Genomic DNA, 23289 nt, shown 5'->3' with positions numbered 1-23289 from the left:
CCAGCTGGATTCAGATCATGTTGGAACTCTGTTTGATTTATGTCTCTAAGAAACAAACTTTTACTATGTTTCATAAGATCAGCCTTGCCACTTTTTTCTTGTATTCTTCTTCCGTGTTGTGAGAATATGGCAAGACTGAGCGCAGTTTTACATCTGTATTCTCTCCTCCAGCTCTCGTCTGCCTTTTTGGAGATGGGCTGCAGATAGATTAGAAAAAAGTTGCAGCAGTCAGTTTCACTGTCAATACGGTGCAGTTTCATGGGAGGAAACAAAATGTATTTCTCAGCACCGAGGTAATGTTACAGTGTTGGTGATTAGAGCGTTTAAGTTAGCGGCACATCCAAAACGCTGTCAAACTCTGTGAACGAGGCAAGATCCTGACAGCGCTGTCTCCTCTCATAGTCAGTTCTTGGGGAAAAAAAATAAAAATGCAAAAAGTGATTTGCATGATATCGACAGTGAAAAACACAGCGGTTCTCACAACATTGTTGACAGATTCTTTGTCTTTCTTCACCCTCCCTTGTGGCTGCCATGATGCCACTTTTTTTTTTTTTTCCTCTCAGTGTTTTGCCATATTTCATTTAGTGCTTATTCTCTTCTACCCCTCCCTTCTCTCTTGCAGGTACAGATGCTGGAATCTTTGAGCTGATTGGAACAAATAGAAAGCAGAAAAAAGGCAGATAAAGGAAGAGCAGAGGAGTGAAGAGAAAGAGGAGACAGAAGAAGAAAGAGGAGAGAGAAGAAAGCTTCAAGTTCTTCAGGAAGCGGAGAGAAAGAAAGAGACGGGGACGATGGGGAGGAAAAAGATTCAGATCACGCGGATTATGGATGAACGCAACAGACAGGTAAGTCTCTGGGGGATGGGAGGATGGATGAGTATGAGAATGAGGGAGAGAAAGGGTGGAGAAGGGAGGAAGGAGAGCCACCCTACACCCCACATAGCCTCCAACAATTAAGGTCTTCTGGGAGTCTGGGCAATATGTGAACTGGGGGACAGAAAAGTGCACGCAGGGAAAGCAGTTATTGCTTTTGGTGAAAACATTCCATTGGCTGAGCATGACATGTTTGTTTTTGTTCTGTCTAACAAACCAGTGTGAGGGCACCAGGAGCAATGTTTCCTAAAAAAGTCCTAAAAACATTTGTTATTTTTTAAAATCAATTCTGTAGCATTGTGCAGTGAGAAGGGTGAAGCCTACACACATGTGAAGTATCTTCACACACCTAGGCCCACACCATTCCACCCAGTTTAACTCTCTGCTAGTGGAATATTACCAGGAAAAGGGTGGTGGTGACACTAAAGAGGTCTGGTGGAGGAAAATGCAAACAAACAACCAAACAGAGATGGGAAGGTCTTAAGTGACACATAAGGAAACAAATACTGAATAATACTGAATCAGTATTTTGCTTGAGCCAAATCAGCAACTAGGCCTGCAGTAACTTTCCTCTGTGTGGATCATAAGTCGAATTTTCAAATTACAACTGAACCAGTGCATAGTAATTTGAAAAATAATAATAATAATAATAATAATAACAACAATAATAATAATAATAATAATAATAATGATAATAATAAAAATAAAATAAATATGTATAAAATAACCTACTTGTTAAACAACAAATATAACAAAGGAATCATTACAAGACTCTTTTTCACAACAGCTGGCATTACTTGAGAGAGACATAATGAATAGTGGACAGCAAGATTCAGGCAGACACTAGAGTCTGTGGCAGGAAATAGATAGAGACAGAGCTCTCTAACTGCCCTTGAGGCCCACAATCGATCACTTCCTGTGGCATGGCTGACCACTGACACTTTGTCAGCTTCCTGGCAGCCCAATTGGATCCATACGCTGCCAACGTGGCCCCTGGATCACAGGTCAAACACATACACAGACCCGTTTCATTGCGTTAGAGACATCTTTGTTGTCTGACATCTATAATTATGCTCCTGAATCATTTCACTGTGCGCTTTATCAAACGCAGTAATTTGTGGCCAGAGTTAAAGAACATGAACAAGATAAATGATTTTATTATACAATAGCAGAGGAATAATTGAAGAAGAGGGCTGCAAGGTGGTGTGTTGGTTAGCGCCATCACCTCACAACAAGAGTGTTCCAGGTTCAACTCCCAGCTGGAAATGGGAATCTGTGTGGAGTTTGTATGTTCTCCCCATGTATGGGTTCTCTCCAGGTACTCCAGTCTCCTCTCACCATCCAAAAGCATGCATGTTAGGTTAATTGCTGTCTCTAAATTGTCCCTAGGAGTGGGTGCGTGTGGTTGTTTGTCTCGTTTGTCTCTGTGTGGCCCTGTGATGGACTGGCAACCTGTCCAGGGTGTACTCCGCCTCTCCCCCAATAACAGCTGGGATAGGCCCCAGCCGCCCCATGAGGTATAGAAAATGGATGGCTGCAACTGAAGCAGATTTTGGATGTGGGAGACTGAGTGCACCTGCATTAAAGAACCCACTCAAGTAATTGTAAGGTTACTGCATGCTCACTTTAAGAAAAATGGTGCTTTTAAGGTCAGACATGATTTTTGTAGAAATATAAAAAAAACACAGAGGATTTATGACAGAATGTGCTCCTATTCCAAAATGTTTTGGTTTTGAAAGAGACAGGTAGAGAGACAGAGAGAAAGAACCGAGAAAGGAGGAGGTCACAGAGTTTATCTTGAGGACTAAAACTATCGTGTTGCAGCAGCACTCTTCCTCCTTAGTGTTATCTCAGCCCCTCTCTTCATTCCACCTTATACTGGGACTGCAAGCTGCACCAGGCTCTCTGACTCCTGAGGATAAGGAGTGAAAGAGGGAGACAGGAAGGACACCTGAGGGGAATCGATGCCTGAGATATCTGGGCTTTACTTACAGGGAGAAGAGGATGGAGAGGAAACCGAGCAGAGAGAAAGAGTTCACGGAAAGGAAAATCAATATGTCACTGTAGTTTGTTGTTTTGATCTTAAAATAATAGATTTCTCATTCAGTTGTTGTTGTATTGAAATAACAGTTCTTCCTAACATGATTTCACCAAGTCATGTGGAAAACACCACATGCTTGCGCTCAACGTCATTCAACATACCGCCTAAATAAATGACATCACTTCATTTTGCGGGGGTGAATATCACAAGACTGGAACAGAGACAGACACAGAAACTTAAATTTTCTTCTTTGAAAAAAAAAAAACAAAAAAAGAAAACAAAAAACGGAAGCTTTTGCTTTGCATATTTTCACTTCCTTTTTGAGGAAATGTCCCAGAGCCCTAGCCAAATAAACACCAGAGGACATTGTATAGTGTTGCTTTCAACCACACATTCTTAACATACTTTAAGTCTTTTATGTCTAAAAAATCTTGCCACCTACTTAAAAATTAAAGCTAATGGTCTTTGTCATAAAATGAATATCTAGGTACAGTTATGTAAAAAAGAAAAGAAAAAAGAAATACAACATAATTCATTCCAAAGTGTACTATAATATTTTCCTGATTCCTATGGACTCCATAATGCAACCCTCTTTATAGGGGCACCACTCTGTGTAGCTGTCAACGCTACCTTGCCACCTACAGGGCAGTACCTCACCCCTCCTTCTCCTGCCCTCTTTGCTGCAGCAGCATCATACTGGGAACAGGGCCTGGCTCTCTCTGGGCGGCCACTTCAGCCTGCCACCCCCAGGCCCCGAAACACTTCCCCAGAGCAGTGGCAGAAGGACTAGGCCTCCCTGGCGTTGACTGGCTGCCCAGAGCTCTGGACACTGGGCAGCAGTGTGTGGACCCTGGCTCCAAGCCGCCCGACCACTCATACCCTCTCCCAGCCTCGGGCACATGAAAGAACCTCCTGTGCCATAAACTCATGGGCTGTACACAGAGAGCAGACTCTCCCGATCTAACTTGCACACAGACACACACAAGCACACAGAAATAGGCAGGCACACACACTTACAGTACCAAGATATAAGTGTGGGTGTGTACATGTGGTGGCGTGGACTTGAGACATACCATCAATTTTTTATTTTTTTTTGTCTATGCAGAAGTTTTACAAATGTAAATGTACTCACATGTAGACATATTAAACACTATCTCTATAGAGCCCACCTTGGGGTTCGACCAATTTACTGCAATCACTTCTAATTAGTGTTACCTCTCCAGCCAGAACGCTCAGTTGGCATCATTTAAGATGGTTTGTTTGTGGTGAATTTTGTATCTGTGTCCATGTGTGGGACATATGGGCTTCAAGGGGAAGGAACCTGAGGCCAAAGATCAAAATGGATCAAATGGTCATCAGTAACAGGAAGTAAAGCAACTGGATCTCCCAGGTCCCACAAACAGATACACTGACACACACTAAGCAGCAGGGAGATTAAAAAGTATTTCTGCATATGCCTTCTCTCTTCACTCACCATGTTAACTGCAGCATTGAAGCTGAAATAAGGGGTCTTCTTGTTTCTACAACAAAGCATTCTTCCCTCCAATCAACAGCACTGGGGTGAGAAAATGTGTGAGAAAAATTAACAGCAGGAAAATAATGAGGCCCACAGGGTAGCTCCTCACCCCTGAACCCCTCCTCTAATTCCCTGTTTCCCACCTTCCACCATCTCCTTCACTAACCACAGCAAGTGGCACTCCTCTCTGTCATATGTTCAGCACTGCACGATCTTACCTGAGAAGAGCTCACTAAGCTCTCACCTTCTCTCAGCTAGATTATTTTTTTTTCATTCTTTCTGCATCCCTGAGCTTTCTTTTTTTTTTTTCATTCCTCGTTTGCATTTTCTTCACTTGGTCCATTGTGCTCACCTAATTCACACTATTTTCCCTAACTTTAAAGCCTTATTGGTAGGTCTAGGTTACTGTCTTTTCTTATTTGCTATAGAAATAATTTTGTCGGCCATTTAATCTTCAAAACACAGGCTTTTTCCTTGCTGTTTTATCCAGGGCATATTTTGAACACTTTCTAAAACAGTGTGAAAAGAAAAGAAAATACCCATATGTAAAAATGTGATTTATTTTTATTTTTTTAAGCTTTTTGCTCATTCTTTTTGACAGCCTGACTTAAACAACTTGACACTTTTTCATTTTTAAAGATTTACTTTGACCCACAATCAGCAGGTCGTTTACATCAACTTTTAATTTATTTTTCTCATGTAATGAAAACTCGGGTTAATAGGATTTTATTTCAGCTGAAACCACATAAACAAACAAACCTGTGTGAAAAATGGGAATTTTGTTTTGACTAAAATTAATTAAAAAGTGAAAATCATTTGACTTGTGTATACAGTGTCAGTTTTAGTGCTGCACCATGAGTTTATCCACCTCAAATGAATGACAGCAAAGTTATTTCTGTCGTTCCAACCACTAACTTGGGTCCTGCAATGAAACATAAACTTTTTTTAGTCATCCTTTTCCAGTTGCGGTTTTTTTGCATAAACAGGAACATACAGAGGAGCATAACTATTGCAGAGCTGTACTGAAATGTAATTACTTGCTCTGGTAAGAACAATCTCAACAGATGTGTATTTTAGGGTCTAAAACAAAAATTCGCAGTACTAAAACATTACTATCAGTTTCACGAGTTAGCATTTAACTAAAACAGACTTCAACTGACATGCTGAAAAAAGAAACGTTTGGAGTCTGTTGCTTCCTGTTTCTACTGTACAATGAAGGCGCTCTGGAAGAGGATGATTAGTGGGGTTTTGAAGAGAAAGAGGAGCATAGCATATATTTGAGATAGGACAACGCTTCTTTTGTCGTAATGCCTCTCTTAACAGCTTCTTTGGCTGTGAGGCAGAGTTCAGACCAAGGTCTTGGACTCCAATTATTCCTTTTGCGTAAGCTCACGTCTTCCTGCTTTGCTTTGACAATGGGATAAGTGTTTGTCTCAAGACAAATCGTGCTGCTCCATAGGTGACTGACATCTGTGCGTGTGTGTGTGTCCTCACACAGCCATGTTTGGTTTACTAACCAGCAGCTTTTGGTGCCTGTCTCTCTCCACTCCTCCTCTTCCTTCACCTCCTCCTCCCCCAGGGAAGCAGGCAGGAGGTGGGAAGCAGAAGCGAAGCCATTGTGAAGGGGAAGCCACTGGCCTCTTCCTGTTATGAGAGGAAATGCATACAAATGTGCTTCCTGTGCGTCCGCCCCCTCTTTTCTCCCTCCTCTTCCCTCCCGTCTTTCTCTCACCCTTGTGGCAGAAAATTAGCCTCTATCCCTCCTTTTTCTCTGTCCCTCCATTTGTCCTGAGTGGTTCTCTCCTTGGCTGCCAAAGTAAAAAATGTGACAGCTCTATTATGCAAAGCAGAACTGATTTCATTTTTTTTTTATAATATTATGTTTACTGGTAATTTTCTAAGTAGAGCGTACATATAGACTGACAAACAAATACAAAGAAAGAAGATAGGAAAGTAAAAAAAGTCATTTTAAGCATTATAGGAGTGTGTGTGTCTCTCAGTGTATTTGTGTGTCTGTCTGTGTCTTGTGCTTGAATCTCTATGGGGAAGGAGTTGCAGAGGAACATGGAGTGAACAAAAAGTGTGCTGCTTTGTGTCTATAGTGCATTTTGTTCATGTCAATATGGGGTTATGAGGGTGTGAAGATGTGTTGGCCTCCTTCACAGCATTGAAAAGAGGATTTTTTAGAAAGAACATTTCTGTAATTATCATAAAGAGTTTATTTTTCCATAATTCATCAATGTTTTAACAAATTAAACTGTAGTTGTGAAATTTAGTCTGTTTTACTACTTCAAATATTCAAGAAGACTTTGAGGTCTGCAGGATAAGATTTTTTATTATAACGTATTCTAGACAGAAAACCAAAATGCCATACATTGACAGATTAGATTTGAGTTGAAGCTGATAAACGTGTTTGACTTATTTTAAATGGAAAAATGAAATGGAAGACTTTTAGTCTTTGAGCTCTTCTCATTAGCTATCGTGCAAATGCACATTAACAGTTTGACAATGTTTAGCTCCTGTATGTAGCTCATCTGAGTTGAGAAATGCTCTAAAAACTTTCCCTGGGTGTTTCTGTGTAATTTTTGTATGTGTGTGCGTGTGTGTGTGTGAAGCTAGGTTTCACACCCTGGTTAGCAATACACTGTGAAAAAACACAGTTGGGTTCACACTCACATTTACACAGGTCCTTTTTACCAGCGCACAGGGCTGTAATGTCAGGCTCGTTGTTATTAACATAGTGGTGTGTCTAACAACACTCACTGACCAACAAAACAAAGATTGCCGTGACAATGACATATGGGTGGTTTCCACCAGATTTTTTTTTTCTTCCTGGCCTAACAACAAAGAAAAATCAGAAATTATTATTCTTCATCTGAAACTTGTACAACTATGTCTGCTTGAACAAAATTCAGATAAGAAACTGAAAACAGAATATAGTAGATAAAACACAGATCAGATGCACCAGTCATGTTATCAGTTTTTAAGAATAGAAACTCCCCTTAAAGACATCCAGAGCACCAGTTCACAGCTTCTGCGTTGGACAAGTTTTACCACAAGTTGATGGTGACATCACTAACTTGGATGTGATGACCTGAAACGGTCACATGACGGTATCATATGAGGCCATGAAGTCAGCACGTTTCGTTGAGGAGTGACATTGAACACTGAAGTAAAAAATGCGAGAGTGAGATATAGACATGGCTCATCCTACATGAAGTGATTAAACCTCTATTTTCATCTATGTAACATTTGTGTATAAACCAGCTGTCTTTTAAAATGCATGTGCTCCCGATCAAGCTAACGTGTACGGTATAAATACTTGTATCTTTATGGATGTACATCCATAGTGTTTATATGTAATATATGTGTGTTGGAGGTAGCAGGTTGTATGTGTCAGGTTGAGATATGGGGGTGCGGTGTGATATTTATGTAGGTGTTATTGTTTGGCCAGTTAAGGGTTTTCATAATCACACTCAGCCTCTTCCCATGGTGCTGTTAAAGTCGGTCGACGTGTGAATTATGATATGTGGGAAAAGCATGCACACAGTTCCACATTTGAAGTGTTAGGCTCAAGACAAGTTTGATTGGTTTTTGGCTCCTTTGTAAATTTTTTTTATTACCAAAGTGAGCAGCATGAAATAAATGTCATCCTGACAGTTTGTTTCAATGCAGTGTTTGTATGTGTCCAGTTTTGTTTGTGTCTGAGTGGTCCACTGAGAAGTGAGGGATCTTAGCTAGCATGTGGAGTTTCCATGTTAGACAAGAGGCTGTGAACCTCTGAGATTGTGCCACGTGCCACCTTTTGAAACATTAATGGCCTCAGCTGAGTGAGGAACTGAGTGATTGCATGATAACAGAGCAGAGGAGGCAGCTAACTGCGTCCTGCGTTTGCCCCTTGTGCTTCTTGCATTAAAACATCAGGGGAAGACAACACTCCACATGTCCTGTTGCTGAATAGTCTGTTTTGACCTTATGTTCTACAATCCTGTTGTCTCAATGACTGGCTCGTGCACAATTTGTACTGTAGCCCCACTACAGCAAGGCTGCCAGACCCTCATGGTGCTTACCTCATGGTAAGTCGTGGATGATGCAGTTGTGGATGAATATGACTATTAATTTGTTTTGTCACAAGATGCATTTAGAATTTTCACTGACAATGAGGCTCTTTTTTCACATTTTCGTTTGACTATGTAAATGTCAGCATGGTATTTAGAGCCAAGCAAGCTTTTTCTCCTTATTTTACCTGTGAATCAGATGAATGTGCTGAGGTACAGAACCTAACGTTACATTCACAGGTTTGTCAGGAGGCTGTGACATCACTGGAAAACATTTGGAGGGTCAGGGGGTTCAGGATATGTCAGTTCAATGCATGGTTTTCACCCACTCTCAGTCGAGAGAGAGACGGGGAAAAAAAAACAGGATTTGAGGTGAGGAAGAGTTTCATATTCAGTTTCCCTGGTGCATCCTGGGAGATATCATTTCAGGAAATCCAAAACTGTCAATATCAGTTTAAGCCATTCTCTTTTCACAATTGTAAAGAGAAAATGCAATGGCCAGTGCATAGTAGATGGTTGCTAAAAATCTATTCATTCCTCAGATCTATCACAAAAAAAGCTTTATGCTCTCAGCATTGTATTGTACTCTGAGCATGTATTCATTCTGCAGTTATTTTTTTCTATTTTTTGGACGGCTTCAGTGTTAGAGGGGAATATTCAAACATGCAGTTAATTAACAAACTAAGATGGTTAGCTACCAGCTGGGCACAGTTCTGGTAGTATTTTCCTCTCCATAAAAAGCTTTGTCAAGACAGATCTCTGATGTAATTAATACACACAGTCGCAGGATGAAATAAAAAGAAATTTGAAGAACAACTTGCAGGTTTGCTCACAGAGGGAAGCTGGCTGTGGCATTTTTTTTCTTTTTTCCCATACAACTAAAAAGCTTGCACACACAGCTTGGAAAGGAAACCAGGTGCAGCTTGCTGGAATTAACTCACTTTCACTGCTCTAGTTTTGACCCAAACAATAGAGGAATAGAGGCTGTTCTGTTTTGACAATGTGGGCATTTGTATGTCTGTGTAGTTAAGGATACTGATCTTTGGGCTCGCACACGCAGAGAGATGTTCTCGCATATACACACAACAGAGAGAGTAAAAAAGGTCATATTACAAGAGATTTTTTGTTTGTTTTTCAAGTTGACAGCATTATCATCATTTGAATACTCAAAAACAGCTTCAAATATAATTAAGTGACCTATCTGTTATTCATATCAATGGGTAGTTGTTCACAATGAAAGATAGTTGATTTGACAACTGAAAAATGTGGTTGAAATACTTTATTAACACAGTAGTAGGTATATGTTTTGTAATAGTTATAGGGTTGTTGGGACAATGAGAAACCTCAGGCTATATGAAGCCATTACTTTAACTTGACTCTGTGTTCCACAAAGAGCCTCTGTGTGCTTTGATGGAGAAGCAATAACTGATCTTCCCTACCGTTATCTGACAGAGTCAGAGCATTTTCAGTTCCCTAAATGCAAACCCAGCTTTTTTTTGGGGGGTCTTTTTTTTTCTTTTTTCCTGGTAAAGTGGAGGAGTTACAGTCAGTGGTGTTGAATCCTCAGCAGACATCATTTTCCATCTTGATGTTTCTCTGAAAGCTAATTATATTACAGCGAAAAAGTTAAGATGTTAGATTCCTTTTTATTACCTCATTACAGCTAAATGCGTTGAGAGATAGGGATTTTTTTTTGTTGTGATAATTTTCACCACAAGTCAGATTAAAATAAATGGATTTTTTTGTAATAGTGCCTTTTTCTCTTCCTGTAAATTAAACTAATTATTCATATGTTGATCTTGCCTCAGCCTCTCCTTATCCGCTACTTTTGTTCTTCATCTCTTCTCTCACCCAGGTGACATTTACAAAGCGAAAGTTTGGCCTGATGAAGAAGGCATATGAGCTGAGCGTGCTGTGTGACTGTGAGATTGCCCTGATCATCTTTAACAGCACCAACAAGCTGTTTCAGTATGCCAGCACAGACATGGACAAGGTCCTCCTTAAATACACTGAGTACAATGAGCCCCACGAGAGCAGGACCAATTCTGATATTGTGGAGGTAAGTTACAAGAAAACACAGACGGCAAACATTCACACGCACGCTAATGCACAGGAGCACACACGCATGCCTGCACATGTACACTCATGCAAAAGCACAAGCAGACAGATGGTTACTGCTTTTGTGACTCATTCAGCAACCCTTACTTCTCTCTTTTAGTCTTCACACCTAACACAGTGTAAGAAATAATTGCTCCCATAGCTTGTCAGTCCTTCCCAGGGGTGCAGTAGCAGTATCAATCACTTTTAGAAAAGGTATTTTAAGACACAATATGTTGTTAATATAAAAAAAATAAATTTATTTAAACTGTCTTCTTGTCTTGTTTATACTTTGCAACATAAAAGAGGTATCCTAGCATTGATCTGGGCCTTATAGACTGTCCCCTGTGGTCTGTAATCACCACCCCCTGCCCTTGGTGTCTCGTCACCATTGATGTACCTCTAAGAGGAGGATGTTGATCTGACTTGCTTTGGACACATGTTGCTAGACTGGTTGAAGGCAAAGTTAAAGAGCGCTGTCAGCCCAGCCGGTAGGCAGGTAGATAAAGCAGGAAATGACGCTTACACCCTCCTGGAGCTTTAAGCTCTCAACGTGAACCAGTTATGCAATGTCCACTCTAGAGCTCTGACAGACCCTGTGGGCCTCATTTAACTGCACTAGGCCCAAACAGCATTGTTGAATGAATCATATGTTTTCATTATTATTTCATAAAGCAATATTTGAAGCAATGTAATGTCCATATAATGGTACATACGTAAATCTAAATCAAGATTACATTAATTAGAAACTGTGTATTCATAAACGTTTGCCATTCACTTATCACTGAAATGTTTTTTGTTTCCCACCTTGGAATCCCCCCAATACACCACTTCTCACAGCTTCAACAAATTGAAACAAATATTGAAGATACCACATGCTTTTAGGCTTTATCCTTTACAACATCTATGATATGATTATAGATACTACATGAAAGAGATGAATCCACCACCAAGTTTGGTGAAATTCAACTCTGTATGTTTTTTTTATATATATAAAAAGACTATAGACTATAGACATATAGACTAAGGCCTGGCTCACATAATGTCACAGGCCCAGAGGTCACTGAAATGATCAACTGTGTCCATACTCCCTTTTTTAATGTATTAACATATGCTCAAATTGTAATTCAGCCAACACCTGACTGCAGCAGAATATCAATTATTTCCTGTCATAACAAAGCATAAGACTATAAATCTTTTATTGTGGGAAAACATATCAAGTGTAAGCAATAGTAGATATCAATGAGTTATAATGTAAAAAATAACACAATACATGGTCTGATGATATGACCAGTCTGACACAGGATCAAACAGCATGGGACACGTTTTTATCTTTTCATATGGTTGTTGCTGGGCTTGTTGCCCAGTTAGGCTGGACAGATCCACAGGGTACTCAGCTGCTTTTCCAAATAGCACTCTGCACCTGACTACCAACCAATAAATATGAGATTTTGGATTTAAAAGATTTCATCTAATAATTACCATGATTTATGATAAAAAACAATTGAAATAAATGTTTTGCATCACACTGAACTGATAAGGGTGGCTTTCTGATTTCTGAGTCAATTGTTGATGTAGTTTACACATTAAGTGATGCAGCGCTCAACATATGACTCTTACCTCAATGATAAAAACAAAGAAAATGGACTTGCTGTGTTATCATTAACTGTATTGAGAGGCATAACAATATATTTGTCTTTGCAGCACGCACAGAGTTATAACTAAAGTTATTCTTTTTGTTTACTTAGAATGTGTTATGCAGGTTTAAATCAATAAAAAACATCAATCAAAGCAGTCACTAAGATGAGTCATATCCATGTATATGAGAAAATGTACATAAACATTATGCATTCTATAAATCTTTTAAGCAGTTTAACACGTACTTTTAGGACTTGCATGCTATTTGAGTGCTGCCATCTTTTATGGAGTAAGCTCTTCAGTCCCTTTATTGTCAGTGAATTACCCTGCCCCATTTGAACCCATGAAGAGAGTTGTCACATGTTTTGGCAAGTGTCTGTGATGAGAGCTCTCTGCTTTGTAGCTCTTTCTTTAACAGTATCTCCATTAGAGAGCAGAGGATGGGTAACGTGTAAACAGCCATGTCTGGGGAAGATGCTGAAGAGCCTAGTGGGGGAAGAGTACTGTGTAGCTCTACCTACAATTTGATCCCCATGGGACTTTGCGCTTTCTTAGCAACTCACTGTGTGAGAAATCGATCTGAAGAGGCCTTGAGCCTGAGCTGCAGTGCTCTAAAGGGATTGGCCACACGGCTGACACTAGCACGTTTCACATGGGTGGGAGGGTTAGGGTGTAGGGGAACAGAAGGGTTGGATCTTTCCCTACAAGCCTCGTGTGTTGCTGTTAAGCGACGTCACAAGTGCAGGAACGTGGGTGGGTTGTTGAGGAAGGAGCAAAGCGGACTTCCTGTTGAGATGACAGGTTAATGGGGAGGAGGTCAAGCACAAAATGAAGTACTGGATTTAGGGGTATACGTAGATAAAACTCTGGTTCCTCCACAGAGGGGCAAAATTATCAAAAATGTTACATCCGATCTGTGTCATTTCTCATGTCAAATTCATAGAAGCCCTTGCATTTACCAGTATACTGAAATGCATGCATCATTCTGCCTCTATTACTGCTGTGCCTGAAGGTGTAGTGGGAGGAGAGGCAGAGGTAGGGGAGCAGAGCTCAGAGTGTGGGCGGCTGGCATAGAGTCCTGCTACATTAGCAATAAAGCTCTATGTAATTAGCATGTCTTTGGTTGATAATTAGCGTTGTTGAGAGAGTGGCACTGAGAGTGTTGCACTGCCTCTCTAGCAACAGCATGTTTACAAGAGGCTGGAGGGCTTTTCTCTCTACGTCTCTCATTCTTTCTCTGTCTTCAGGATTCTTTTTTTTTTCATTGAACAAGCAGTACATCTAAGTTTGTTTTTATTTCTTGTTTCTTTTTTTCTATGATTGAGTCAATAGATAAATGTATGTGAAAGACACAAATGAAGGTGACAAAGGGAGAAATAAAGATTTTTGGTAAAAAGACTTGTGGTGACTCAGTTGAATCCCATCTCATCTGGGATGACAAGTCGGCAAATATATGTGAAAGCAAAAGACTAACAAACTGAAGATAATGAGCACGAGTGGTAAAATGAAAGAGGCATTGCATATAAAACAAAATACATCAATAATAATAATTCCTATAATAACACAATAAACAAACAGCATGTTTAAATCCAGTTATTTTGAACTACTAATTACTTTGACTTAATCATATTCACTGTAGGACAGTGATTGCTCAAATCAATGAAACTCCAGTGACTATAATAAAAAATGTAATACAAAGTGTCATCGGCTTTTGCATAAACAAGAGGGGAGGTCCTCTTAATTAATAATAAGTGCAAAGAGACATCTAAGCCCATCTAGGCTCTCGTAGCTTGATAAAAGCAAACACAGAGGCAGATCCTTCATCTCTGTATGTCCATGCAGGGTCCAAGTGTCCTGGCAGATCTACAGCACACTCTGAGTCTGGCTCCAGATAAAACAGTCAAACATGCAGATAGATTTCCTATACACACAGTCTGCCAGGCCAGTTTCCTGGACATGTGAACAGCATTAGAGTAGAAATAGTGAGTTGTGTTGGGAAATGACAAGAGAATAGATCCATCTCTCCCTTTTTCTCTCCTTTTCTTTCTGCTTAAGAACAATCACTCTGAGTCGTTATTGGTGATTTATTATTCCAGTATGGGGGATGTTAATTGCAGTGGCACATGAAAGAGTCCTTTCTTTCCCCTCCTGATGATTGCAGCTCTAGCCCAAACCTAAGCAGCATTGGCTGGCTCATGCTGTGATTGAAAGGCCCCAAATCCAACAACACACTTGGGCTTTGCCAAATCCCCGCTCCACAATGTGCTTGTTCTTCCCACTGCTGAAACAAAGAACACAGGTTTGTGAAACAGCTAAAGGTTTAGTGAGTGTGGTGTTGGAGATATTTCCTCTCTCTGCCTGGAAATGAATATGAGTGGAGGTAATGTTAATTTGTTTATTTCCAATTTATTTGACAGGGAAACATTTTACAGGAAAAGCAATATTATGCATAAAAAATAAAGCAGTCATTTGTGTAAATCAAATTAAATTTAGAGTTGAGATATTTTGCTTATATGGACATGGTGCTTTTGGCTCATCTAAACATGCGTGGTTGCTTGCATGTGAGCATACATCTTGTCAATTGGCTTGAACTCCACAGAGGTAATGGCATTGTGATGACCTCAGGCAGGACCACACAAACTCTCATGTCGTTGGCTCAACTATCACATGGAAAGGCACATGGCTCTTGGTATTGAACTGACTTGCCTGCTTGCCTACCTGCCAGAGGAGGGACGTTGGTCAATCCCATTTCCAACAGATTAACCTAATCTTAAAGTTCAGCTCACCCTGTAATCTTAAACAGCACCAGCAGGGACTTGATTCCCCACATCACCTAAGCTTTTTTTTCCCTTTCTCTCCCACCATCCTCACTAAGATGGAACTATTGAATGAGAGGGAGAGGGGAGAGACAGAGGGATGGATGAGTGTGAGAAGAGAAGGAGGAAGGGAGAGAGGGATGGAGGGAGAAAGGCTGGTAATTATTTCCAAAGGTCATTCTGTTAATGACTACCTGCTTCACTAATGAGATTCAGCAAAGCTCCCTCACCATGTTTCACCCTGCGTATGTTTCACCCGTGTGCCGAAATGTGTGAGAAGCACAGGTGTGATTTCAGCCCAGTGACAGTCCACTGGAAGGGTGGGAGGTGGTGTGAGGGAGGGGGGGTGGTGGTGCTGCTGCTTGTGGAGGAGTGTAAATGAAGAAACATAAAGGGAAAGTACATCAAACTGGTATATCTGTGCAATACCATACACTCACCAGTTCACAAGCACATTAACAGCCCAGCAATTATTTCATTATGTCAGGATTTTCCACACGTTCTAAAGACTGATTTAGTTCATTTTAACCTACATTTTAAAATCTCTTTTTCCTCAAAATCTTCTTGCAAGTCAACATGACATGTGATCTCCATGTCGTAAGTGCCAGTGTGCTCGTGCTCTGCTGCGCTCTTGTGAAAATATTTTCCAGCATGTGTGCTATTCTTTGTGCTTATTTGGTTTCTAAACAGCGTGAAGAACATTAGCCTTGAGGAGTTTTCTGTGTTGATCAGCTCACTGAATGGCTTCTTCTCATGGCTCTTAGAGACTGCATAATTACTTGGACTTGAATGTAATTTGTCCTCTATTACTTTAACGTGTCAGCATCCAAGAGAAATAAGGGAGTCATATCTTCTGTACTTCACTGACCCACGATAATTTTGTCTGGAGTTGTTATGTGGTTTTAAAAGTGGGCACATGTGGTGTAACATGGGGTGGGGTAGTCACTGCATTCACAGTGCCTTAGTGTTTACTAGTGATCGTCAACATAGCTTGTTTTTCCTGGTGAGCTGAAGATTAAGATCTGAAGCTTCTTTGACCAACTAAGTAAATTAACCTTGTGACACTGGCAAGCTAATAGTATTGCAGTTTGTTAAAACAAAGACTCAAATTAGAGTTTCTGTACCTGCTATCATACTTTACCAAGAAAAAAATGCATTTAGGGGGTTGAGTGCTTGTTAAAGTAGGCTAATATTGAGAAGTGGAATTAAGAAATTGTACCACTTGACAGTAACTTTTGAAGTATTTTCTTGAGTTTTTTACTTGTCTGATTGGTTGATTATTAACAGTCTAATCAAGAAACATCAGCTTCCATGATAAATTCGGTTTGGCAATAATACCCTTGTTTTGTTTTGTATTCCAACTACAGTTCCTGTCTCTTACAACGATTTACAGCTACCCTCAACCAAACTCACTCCCCACTATGCTGTGGCATGTTTAGCTCACCTTCAACAAAGATGATGGGAGGAAAGCATTTGGTTTTCTCCAAAAGTTGGAGAAAAACCACATGTTCTTTAAGTGCATATTTTGTATTTTTTTGTCACTGAATTACAATAATATTTGACTTTAATAATTATTATTATTAAATATCTAATTATCTAATATTTAATCTAAATAATCTAATAATCTAATCTATCTAAATATCTAATATCTCTGTAAATGTACCGTAGTTAGCAAAAGGTTAATCTGTTCTTTGTCAGATGTAAAGAGGCCTTCCTTAAAAAGGAACATGATATAGACATATATTCTTTATTTGTATGCAACTATCTGTGCCCCACAACCTTTGAACATCAGAACAGGAATCTTAGGGCGCAAAATTCTTTGTTTCACTACAGTAAAAATCTGCTTCCCTTACATGTAACTGGCAACATGAATTAGACTCAGCACAAAACTCACCATCCCCAAAACAACCACCATTTTATTTGATGTAGTCTTTTGCTAATAAATTTAGAAAAAGAAGCACCACTTTTTCTGAAAACGTGGTAGCGCTCTAAAAATAGACTATGATTAAGCTAAATATAGCTGGCTATTCTTGCCAGGCACAGATTGAAGAATAGGACTGGGATCGCTTTCTCTCTTTAATCCCCCCCCCTTGTCTTTTACACTGAGTGGGTGTGGGGTTGTTTTAGGAACAGAAGGAGTGAGTAAGCAAAGTGTAAGGGTATTCATTCAGCCTCCGTCTTTTAGTCTCTCTTGCTATCTGAGGATAGACCAAAAAGAGTTGCCCCCAGCGATCACACACAGAAGACCATCAGTGTAAGAGCTTGCGGCGCCATGAAACATTTGATCCCTTGAATACAGAAGTCTATTATTTATTTCTCATGTTGATCTATCCCCACACTTCATCAAACAGAGCCTTCCTGTTTGGTTATTTTCAAAAGTTTTTTCATTACAGAAAAACACATTTAAGGAATGTTTTATCATCTTTCTCTACGGATTTAGACGCATTTTAAGATAAAACTTACAAACCCAGAGAACACATATGTCTATGGCGCCAGCCTCAACATTAAGCGAGCAAGTTTACCGAGTTCCTATTTTATAGACTATACGCCCCTTTCCAACTTTTTAAAAGGGGTTAAAGACAAGATGGCTGATAACATATGGGATCTACAGGCTCAGCACTTTTATTCCACATCAGATGCCTGCTGACCAGAAAAGCAGAACCTCAGACAAGAAATTATACCACTTGAATGTCTGTCAGAGGTGTTTTTTAAGGTCAATACTAAAGCGGAAGTCTGAGGTACACACACAACAACAAAAGGAGGTTTTAAAAATAGACTGTTTGAAATGTGCCAATATGTGGTCCCTGTGGTAAGAAGCAGTGAAAAAGGCAGGCCACTTCTGAGGCCCTGCTGCCAAAAGGCAAGGCTTTCCACTACACAGCCCAAAACAATTCACGCCAGCCATTAAGATGAAATGATGCCTTGTTCTTTGAAACTATTTGTGGAAAATTCTGAATAATGAAGATCTATTTTTATAGATGGCATTCCCTGCCCTGCCTAGAGCTTCCCCTCCTGGCTCCACCTCCCCAGCCATGATTGCTACTTTGGGTAGAGTGTGGAAACTCAAGGTCACAGTATAGAGGTCAGCCGGCTGGTCATTGTTACTCATGGCCTCCCCCCCGGCTCCCTTTTCCTGCTGTGGTACCACGCGATAAGAGACAGAGAGACAAAAGACGCTAAGTGACGATTAGTGGTAGCGGAGGTGGTGGAGGGCATGAAGAAGGAACAGAAGATAGCTGATAGGGGACTTCAGGTTTTCACTCATAGAGAACAATGGTTTGGAAGCAATATTACTTTAAAGTTAGTAAATTAAATGTTTATTGATATGATTGTATCACAGTGCAGTCACATCCATGTTGAAATCTATGACATAAACAGGTCATATTCCATTACAGTGTAAAAAGCATGTAAAGCTAGACGAGGGTGGAAAACACACACATTTCCGCCATGATAAATTGATTTGTATGCTGCTTCAGAAGCACATATAGACTCATTCTCATTTCTCTCATTTGAATAGAGAAGTATTTTACAACTGGAGTGTAGATGGGATGAAAGATGGCAAGGCTAAGGGTGAACACATAAGTGTCCTCTTTATGCAGTTTCACTGAGCTGGCATTGTGTGTCATAATGTCTATCTGGTAATTATACAGTGTAGTGACAAGTCTGAATGACCACTTTGTTCCCAGGGCCGGGATGCTACTGGAGCAAACAGTGTTGGATTCTGACATGTGCTTAGTGTGTGTCTCTTCCATATGGGAAACACTGCACCATCTGGTATTCTGCTGTGTACTGGCTAGCTACGATTGTGTCTGTGAGTGGGCTCTCGTCTGCAGTGGGCTCTTCTTAATAGTGATTTTAGCACATGCACCATCACAATGACACAATTTTAAGAAATGCGGAGGAGCCTTGTTGTGCATATTACCCTTTATTCTGTGTGGTTTTCTTTCTCTCTTATGCAATCTAACCATTTTTGGAAAAAAAAAGATTTTTCTATTCACTATATTCCCTTTTTAAATGATGTTTTAGTCAATCGAAGAGTCCCCTTGACATCTACATACCATGCGGTTGTCAGCTTTTATGTTAAACACAAGTCCATTTTGTTTGGTGACGAATGATCTAAGGCGCCAACCTCTAATTCCTGATGCAGCAGGGCACTAAAAATAAGGGGCTTCAAAGCCACTAAGTCACTGAAAAGTAATTTATGCAATAACCAGTGAATAAAAGGATGCGCAGATGATAGGTCCTGTTCCTCAGATTCCTAACCTACAAAATCAAATATATCCCCCCCAAATCATTCACACACATACACAGACTATATAGCCATCATCCATGGGCATGCCCCTCGACGTGGTCCTGGCATGTTCAAACTACGCTTCATGAAACTGTGGCCCTCTTGCCTTTGGTCTGCCATCTGCTTCCAATAAACTAAGCCAGGCTGATCCCTCTGATGTTCCCTTCACTCTGAAAAGCAGAGAAACGAAAATGAGCCAGATAGACAGACAGACAGACAGAGTTAGGGAGAGAGGCAAAAATGAGAACAAGTAAGAATGAGCCAGACAGGCCAAAAAAAAAAAGAAACAGGAATAAAGAGAATAACAGCACATCTCCACAATATTAGCACCCATTCCCCGCTACCAGCAAGGACACACTGAGCAGGCGTAGAGGGCACTGGTGCGCATCCATGTCATGACCACCTCTGTCTTTTTTTGTGATGACAATGTTTATCTTCCTTGCCTCTCCCCAACAAACATTAAACCACATCGCACCTTACCAATATGTTCTGACAAAATTCAGTTTGTCAGTTTGTTAGAAAATAATAATAAAAAAAAGGAACCATGCCGCTTGTAGCTTTCCAAACTTTTAACCCTGTTTTTCCCCTAAATGAACTTGATCTAAGTCTTGGGTTTGCATGTTGTAATATCATTCAACTCAAAATTCCTGTTTATTTCCATCATGTTTTTGTAGCACTCTCTTCAAATTGTGTACACCATGTAAATCAAAGAATTATTAGATTTATATTGTCCCTAATTATCTTATAAATTAGAGCCCACTTGAATTTTAGCGTGTTTCATTTTCATGTACCTTCGCTAGTAACAAGACGCCTGTTGTGCACACAGTTGAATCACCCTATAAAGGTTAATTCAAATACTCTCAAGTCTTCAAGGAGTATTTCTGATAGAGTAAATAAGTCAGTCTCTCCTCCAATTGTAACAATGCAACAAAAAGAGTCTGCAGCCTTGCCAGACAAGGCTTGATTCCAGTGCCATTTCATTATAGCCTAGATTAACAGCCCAGCAATCATGATCAACCATAAGTGGCACAGTTATTGATGTTTTTATATTGTGCCTTTGTGTCAGCGACTTTTTTTCCACCCACTGCTGAAATATGCTGTAAATCTATACACTAAGCCACTTATCAGGGAAAACTCCGGCTATTATCTTCTGTCTTCGTTTTGCTTAAAATAGTGTGTAAACGAAAGATCGTGCTATGTAGCCAGAGAATATAAAAGGCCTATTATAAATGGGCTGTTTTTGTAGAGTGTTTTTGCACTGATGCTGTCAGTCAATGGGTTGAAGACACTGAGAAACATTCACTGGCCTGACTGTCACCAATAGCCATAAACACAATATTGAATGTGTCATACCCTTCAGCCACTGCCAAGATAACTGCAGAGGGTAATGGTCAGCACTGAAGCTCTTTCCAAACACAACCCATCAACTAGCCAGAGTCTATCAGAAATAAAGATGTACCCATCAAGCCAACAGTGTTTTGACTCAGATGCTGTTGAGACATAATGGTACTGAAGAAAATGTGGAGAATATGACATCAATAGTGAGACCGAGACAGACTGAGGAGCAGACTGAGACAGAGAGATGGGGGCAGAAAGACGGATTCAGGGATAGAGGGGGTGAGCAGGGTGGCAGAATGCCGAGCAGAAGGATTCTGGTATGGCAGGAGCTCTGGGCAGGCGTCAGCTGTCCCTAGCAGACCCCCTGGAGCCACCCAGAATTCACACCCAAATACCCTCCACTGTTTTTCTCAAGAGCTACATGAAATTGTCACCCGTAGCCCAAACTACGAAATGAATATAAGACTGAATTCTTTTTTCAGGCTATTATAAAATCACAAAAACTCTAAGCATATGACAATGTAAAACAGTTTCTTTGTCTTGAAAGCCTGCCTCTGATTTCGCCAGTCTAACTCTGGTCACCTCAGTCAGTTTTCTCAAAGCCGTCAAGTAGTTGCTATTAGACCAGCACAGTCTAGGCCAGCTTAGCTGAGGGTGCAAAGCTGAAGGGCACCAATGAGACTAGTGTCTCATGTATGTAGGACACCTTGTCTATGCTGTGCCTGCTTCACACAAGCCCAGTGAGTGGAGTCATAAGGGAGCATCATGAAGAAGGAGTTTAATTAGGAGCAAGCCTCTAAAGGGGGCTCAGAGAAAGACAGAGTAAAGCAAGAAGACAGCTTTTTTGCTGTCTTCCCTCATCATACTTATTTCTTATTCCTACTTATTCTTTCTGAGTAATTCTTCTTTCTCTCTATAGCATGTCATATGACATTTCTGAGAGTTGCAGTTTGTGGCTTGTTGATTTTCTGTCCTTTTTCTCTATTGTGTTCACAGTGTAGAGAGTGAAATGCAGAAACTGAATTAAAGTCGTTAGTTTTACAAATGAAAACACAAGCAATTCTTTATGAAACTGTACATTTTAGTTACTTGAAATTTTGAATAATTCTATTCTATAATGCATAAGGGTTTAGGTGAACATTTTAGCAAGTGTTTTAATTTCATCATCCTCCTATTGCCATATTCTCCTTTTTGAAATTGAAGATTATATTTGCTGTTATTTTGCAGTATAAATTATAGAAATAACTATGATGTGACTGAATAACAGAGTCAATGCTTCAAGCAGCATCTGATGGCTCCATGAAGTACAGCCATGAAGTACATAACAAATCCAAGGATCAAATGGCGTAATGGATTCTTAGAGAAGGGTAAAATACAGATGATGACAGAAGTACTGCAATAGGGTGATGAGGTGGTAAGCACAAGAGTGAGAGGTCCATCTATGGCTACATAAGAACTCCAACAGATCTTATTGGATATTGGGCTGTGTCACTGTTTGGCAACAGGTGTAATGTTTTTGAACAGGTGGACATTACTGGGATAAGTGGCATAGCATCCTTGTACCGCACCCTATATATGTTGAGCCTTGTTGGAGGGCTAAGCCTGGGCCACATGCTTCATAGTCATATAACACCCCTGCCCTAGCTGCCTGCATCCCTTCAACACCCAGTTTAACTTTTGCCCTACCCCCTGCCAGACACCAGCTCAGTTACCTCATATGGGTGTCACCTTTAGCCCAGCCCCCGTTCTCATCTCCCAGCAATGCTCTGCCGCTGTTCTTCCTAGAATGGAAGTGAATCTCTCACGCACTGTGTGCTGGTGGCAGTAGGTGGGAATTTGTACAAGTAGAAAGAAAAGTTGTTTTTACTTCTGTGCATTCTCTTGTGAACTGAGAAAGGCCAGTGGTTCAGCTCTTGTCAGCTCGATATGATGCATCAAGGCCAAGGCCAGAAGGAAACTACGCAAAAGAAAAGAAAACTTTTACATCTTTGCCAAAAAAGACAGCATGCAAAACCTCTTCAACCCCTTTGTTCTTTTGACTCATCCCCCACTATTAGAGCAAGAGTGCCTGATTCACTGAAGATCTGCTGGAAGTCAGATCTCCTGCATTGCCTCGGTTGATTTGTTTGGTGTGATTTCCTAAAGACTGTCAAAGATATGAGAGATGCTTTTAAATTCAGAATTCCAGATTTCCACTCTTGGGGCTGAGTAAAGATTCAAAGACAAAAACGGAGAGCCAACAAATGTTGACACACTTACAGTAGCTGCTTCGCCACAAGACGCCTGAGGAATCAAACAGTTACACTCACACACAAAAGAGGTCCTCTAAGTTCACTAAAACCATACTCAAAACAGGCCTTTGTTGTGCTGACATGAGAGATGACTAGATTTTTATTTGTTTTCCAAGCAAGCAGATCGCTCCCTGTCACTTCTGCTGCTGGTTGTGATGGAGTACCTTGCACTTGTATCTCTTCTGTGAGTGAGAACTGACGGAGACAAACAAATGAGAGGGAGAAGTTCACTGAGATTAACTTATCTTAGCATCTATCTTCCTCCTTCCTCCTGCTCAGTCGCTCTTTCTTTTTTCTTGACTCGGTAACACCCACTCTCACTCACCCACAC

At 40.4% G+C, this 23289-nt stretch overlaps 1 protein-coding gene across 14 annotated transcripts in view; it reads left to right on the top strand.

The window, feature by feature from the left end:
* mef2cb (myocyte enhancer factor 2cb) overlaps positions 1-23289 on the top strand; it is a 69639-nt gene that overhangs the window by 30829 nt on the left and 15521 nt on the right. For all 14 annotated transcript variants that reach the window (XM_072388111.1, XM_072388110.1, XM_072388105.1 and 11 more), the window contains 2 exons: positions 623-845; positions 10343-10546. In XM_072388111.1, coding sequence (XP_072244212.1) covers positions 792-845; positions 10343-10546 — 258 coding nt within the window. In that variant the 5' untranslated portion in view covers positions 623-791. The remainder of the gene's footprint in view (positions 1-622; positions 846-10342; positions 10547-23289) is intronic.

The sequence above is a fragment of the Leuresthes tenuis genome, unplaced genomic scaffold (assembly GCF_036924035.1).
Source record: "Leuresthes tenuis unplaced genomic scaffold, fLeuTen1.0.hap1 SCAF_6, whole genome shotgun sequence".
NCBI lineage: Eukaryota > Metazoa > Chordata > Actinopteri > Atheriniformes > Atherinopsidae > Leuresthes > Leuresthes tenuis.
The sequence above is the reverse complement of the archived record's forward strand: the minus strand, read 5'-3'. Positions and strand labels throughout refer to the sequence as shown.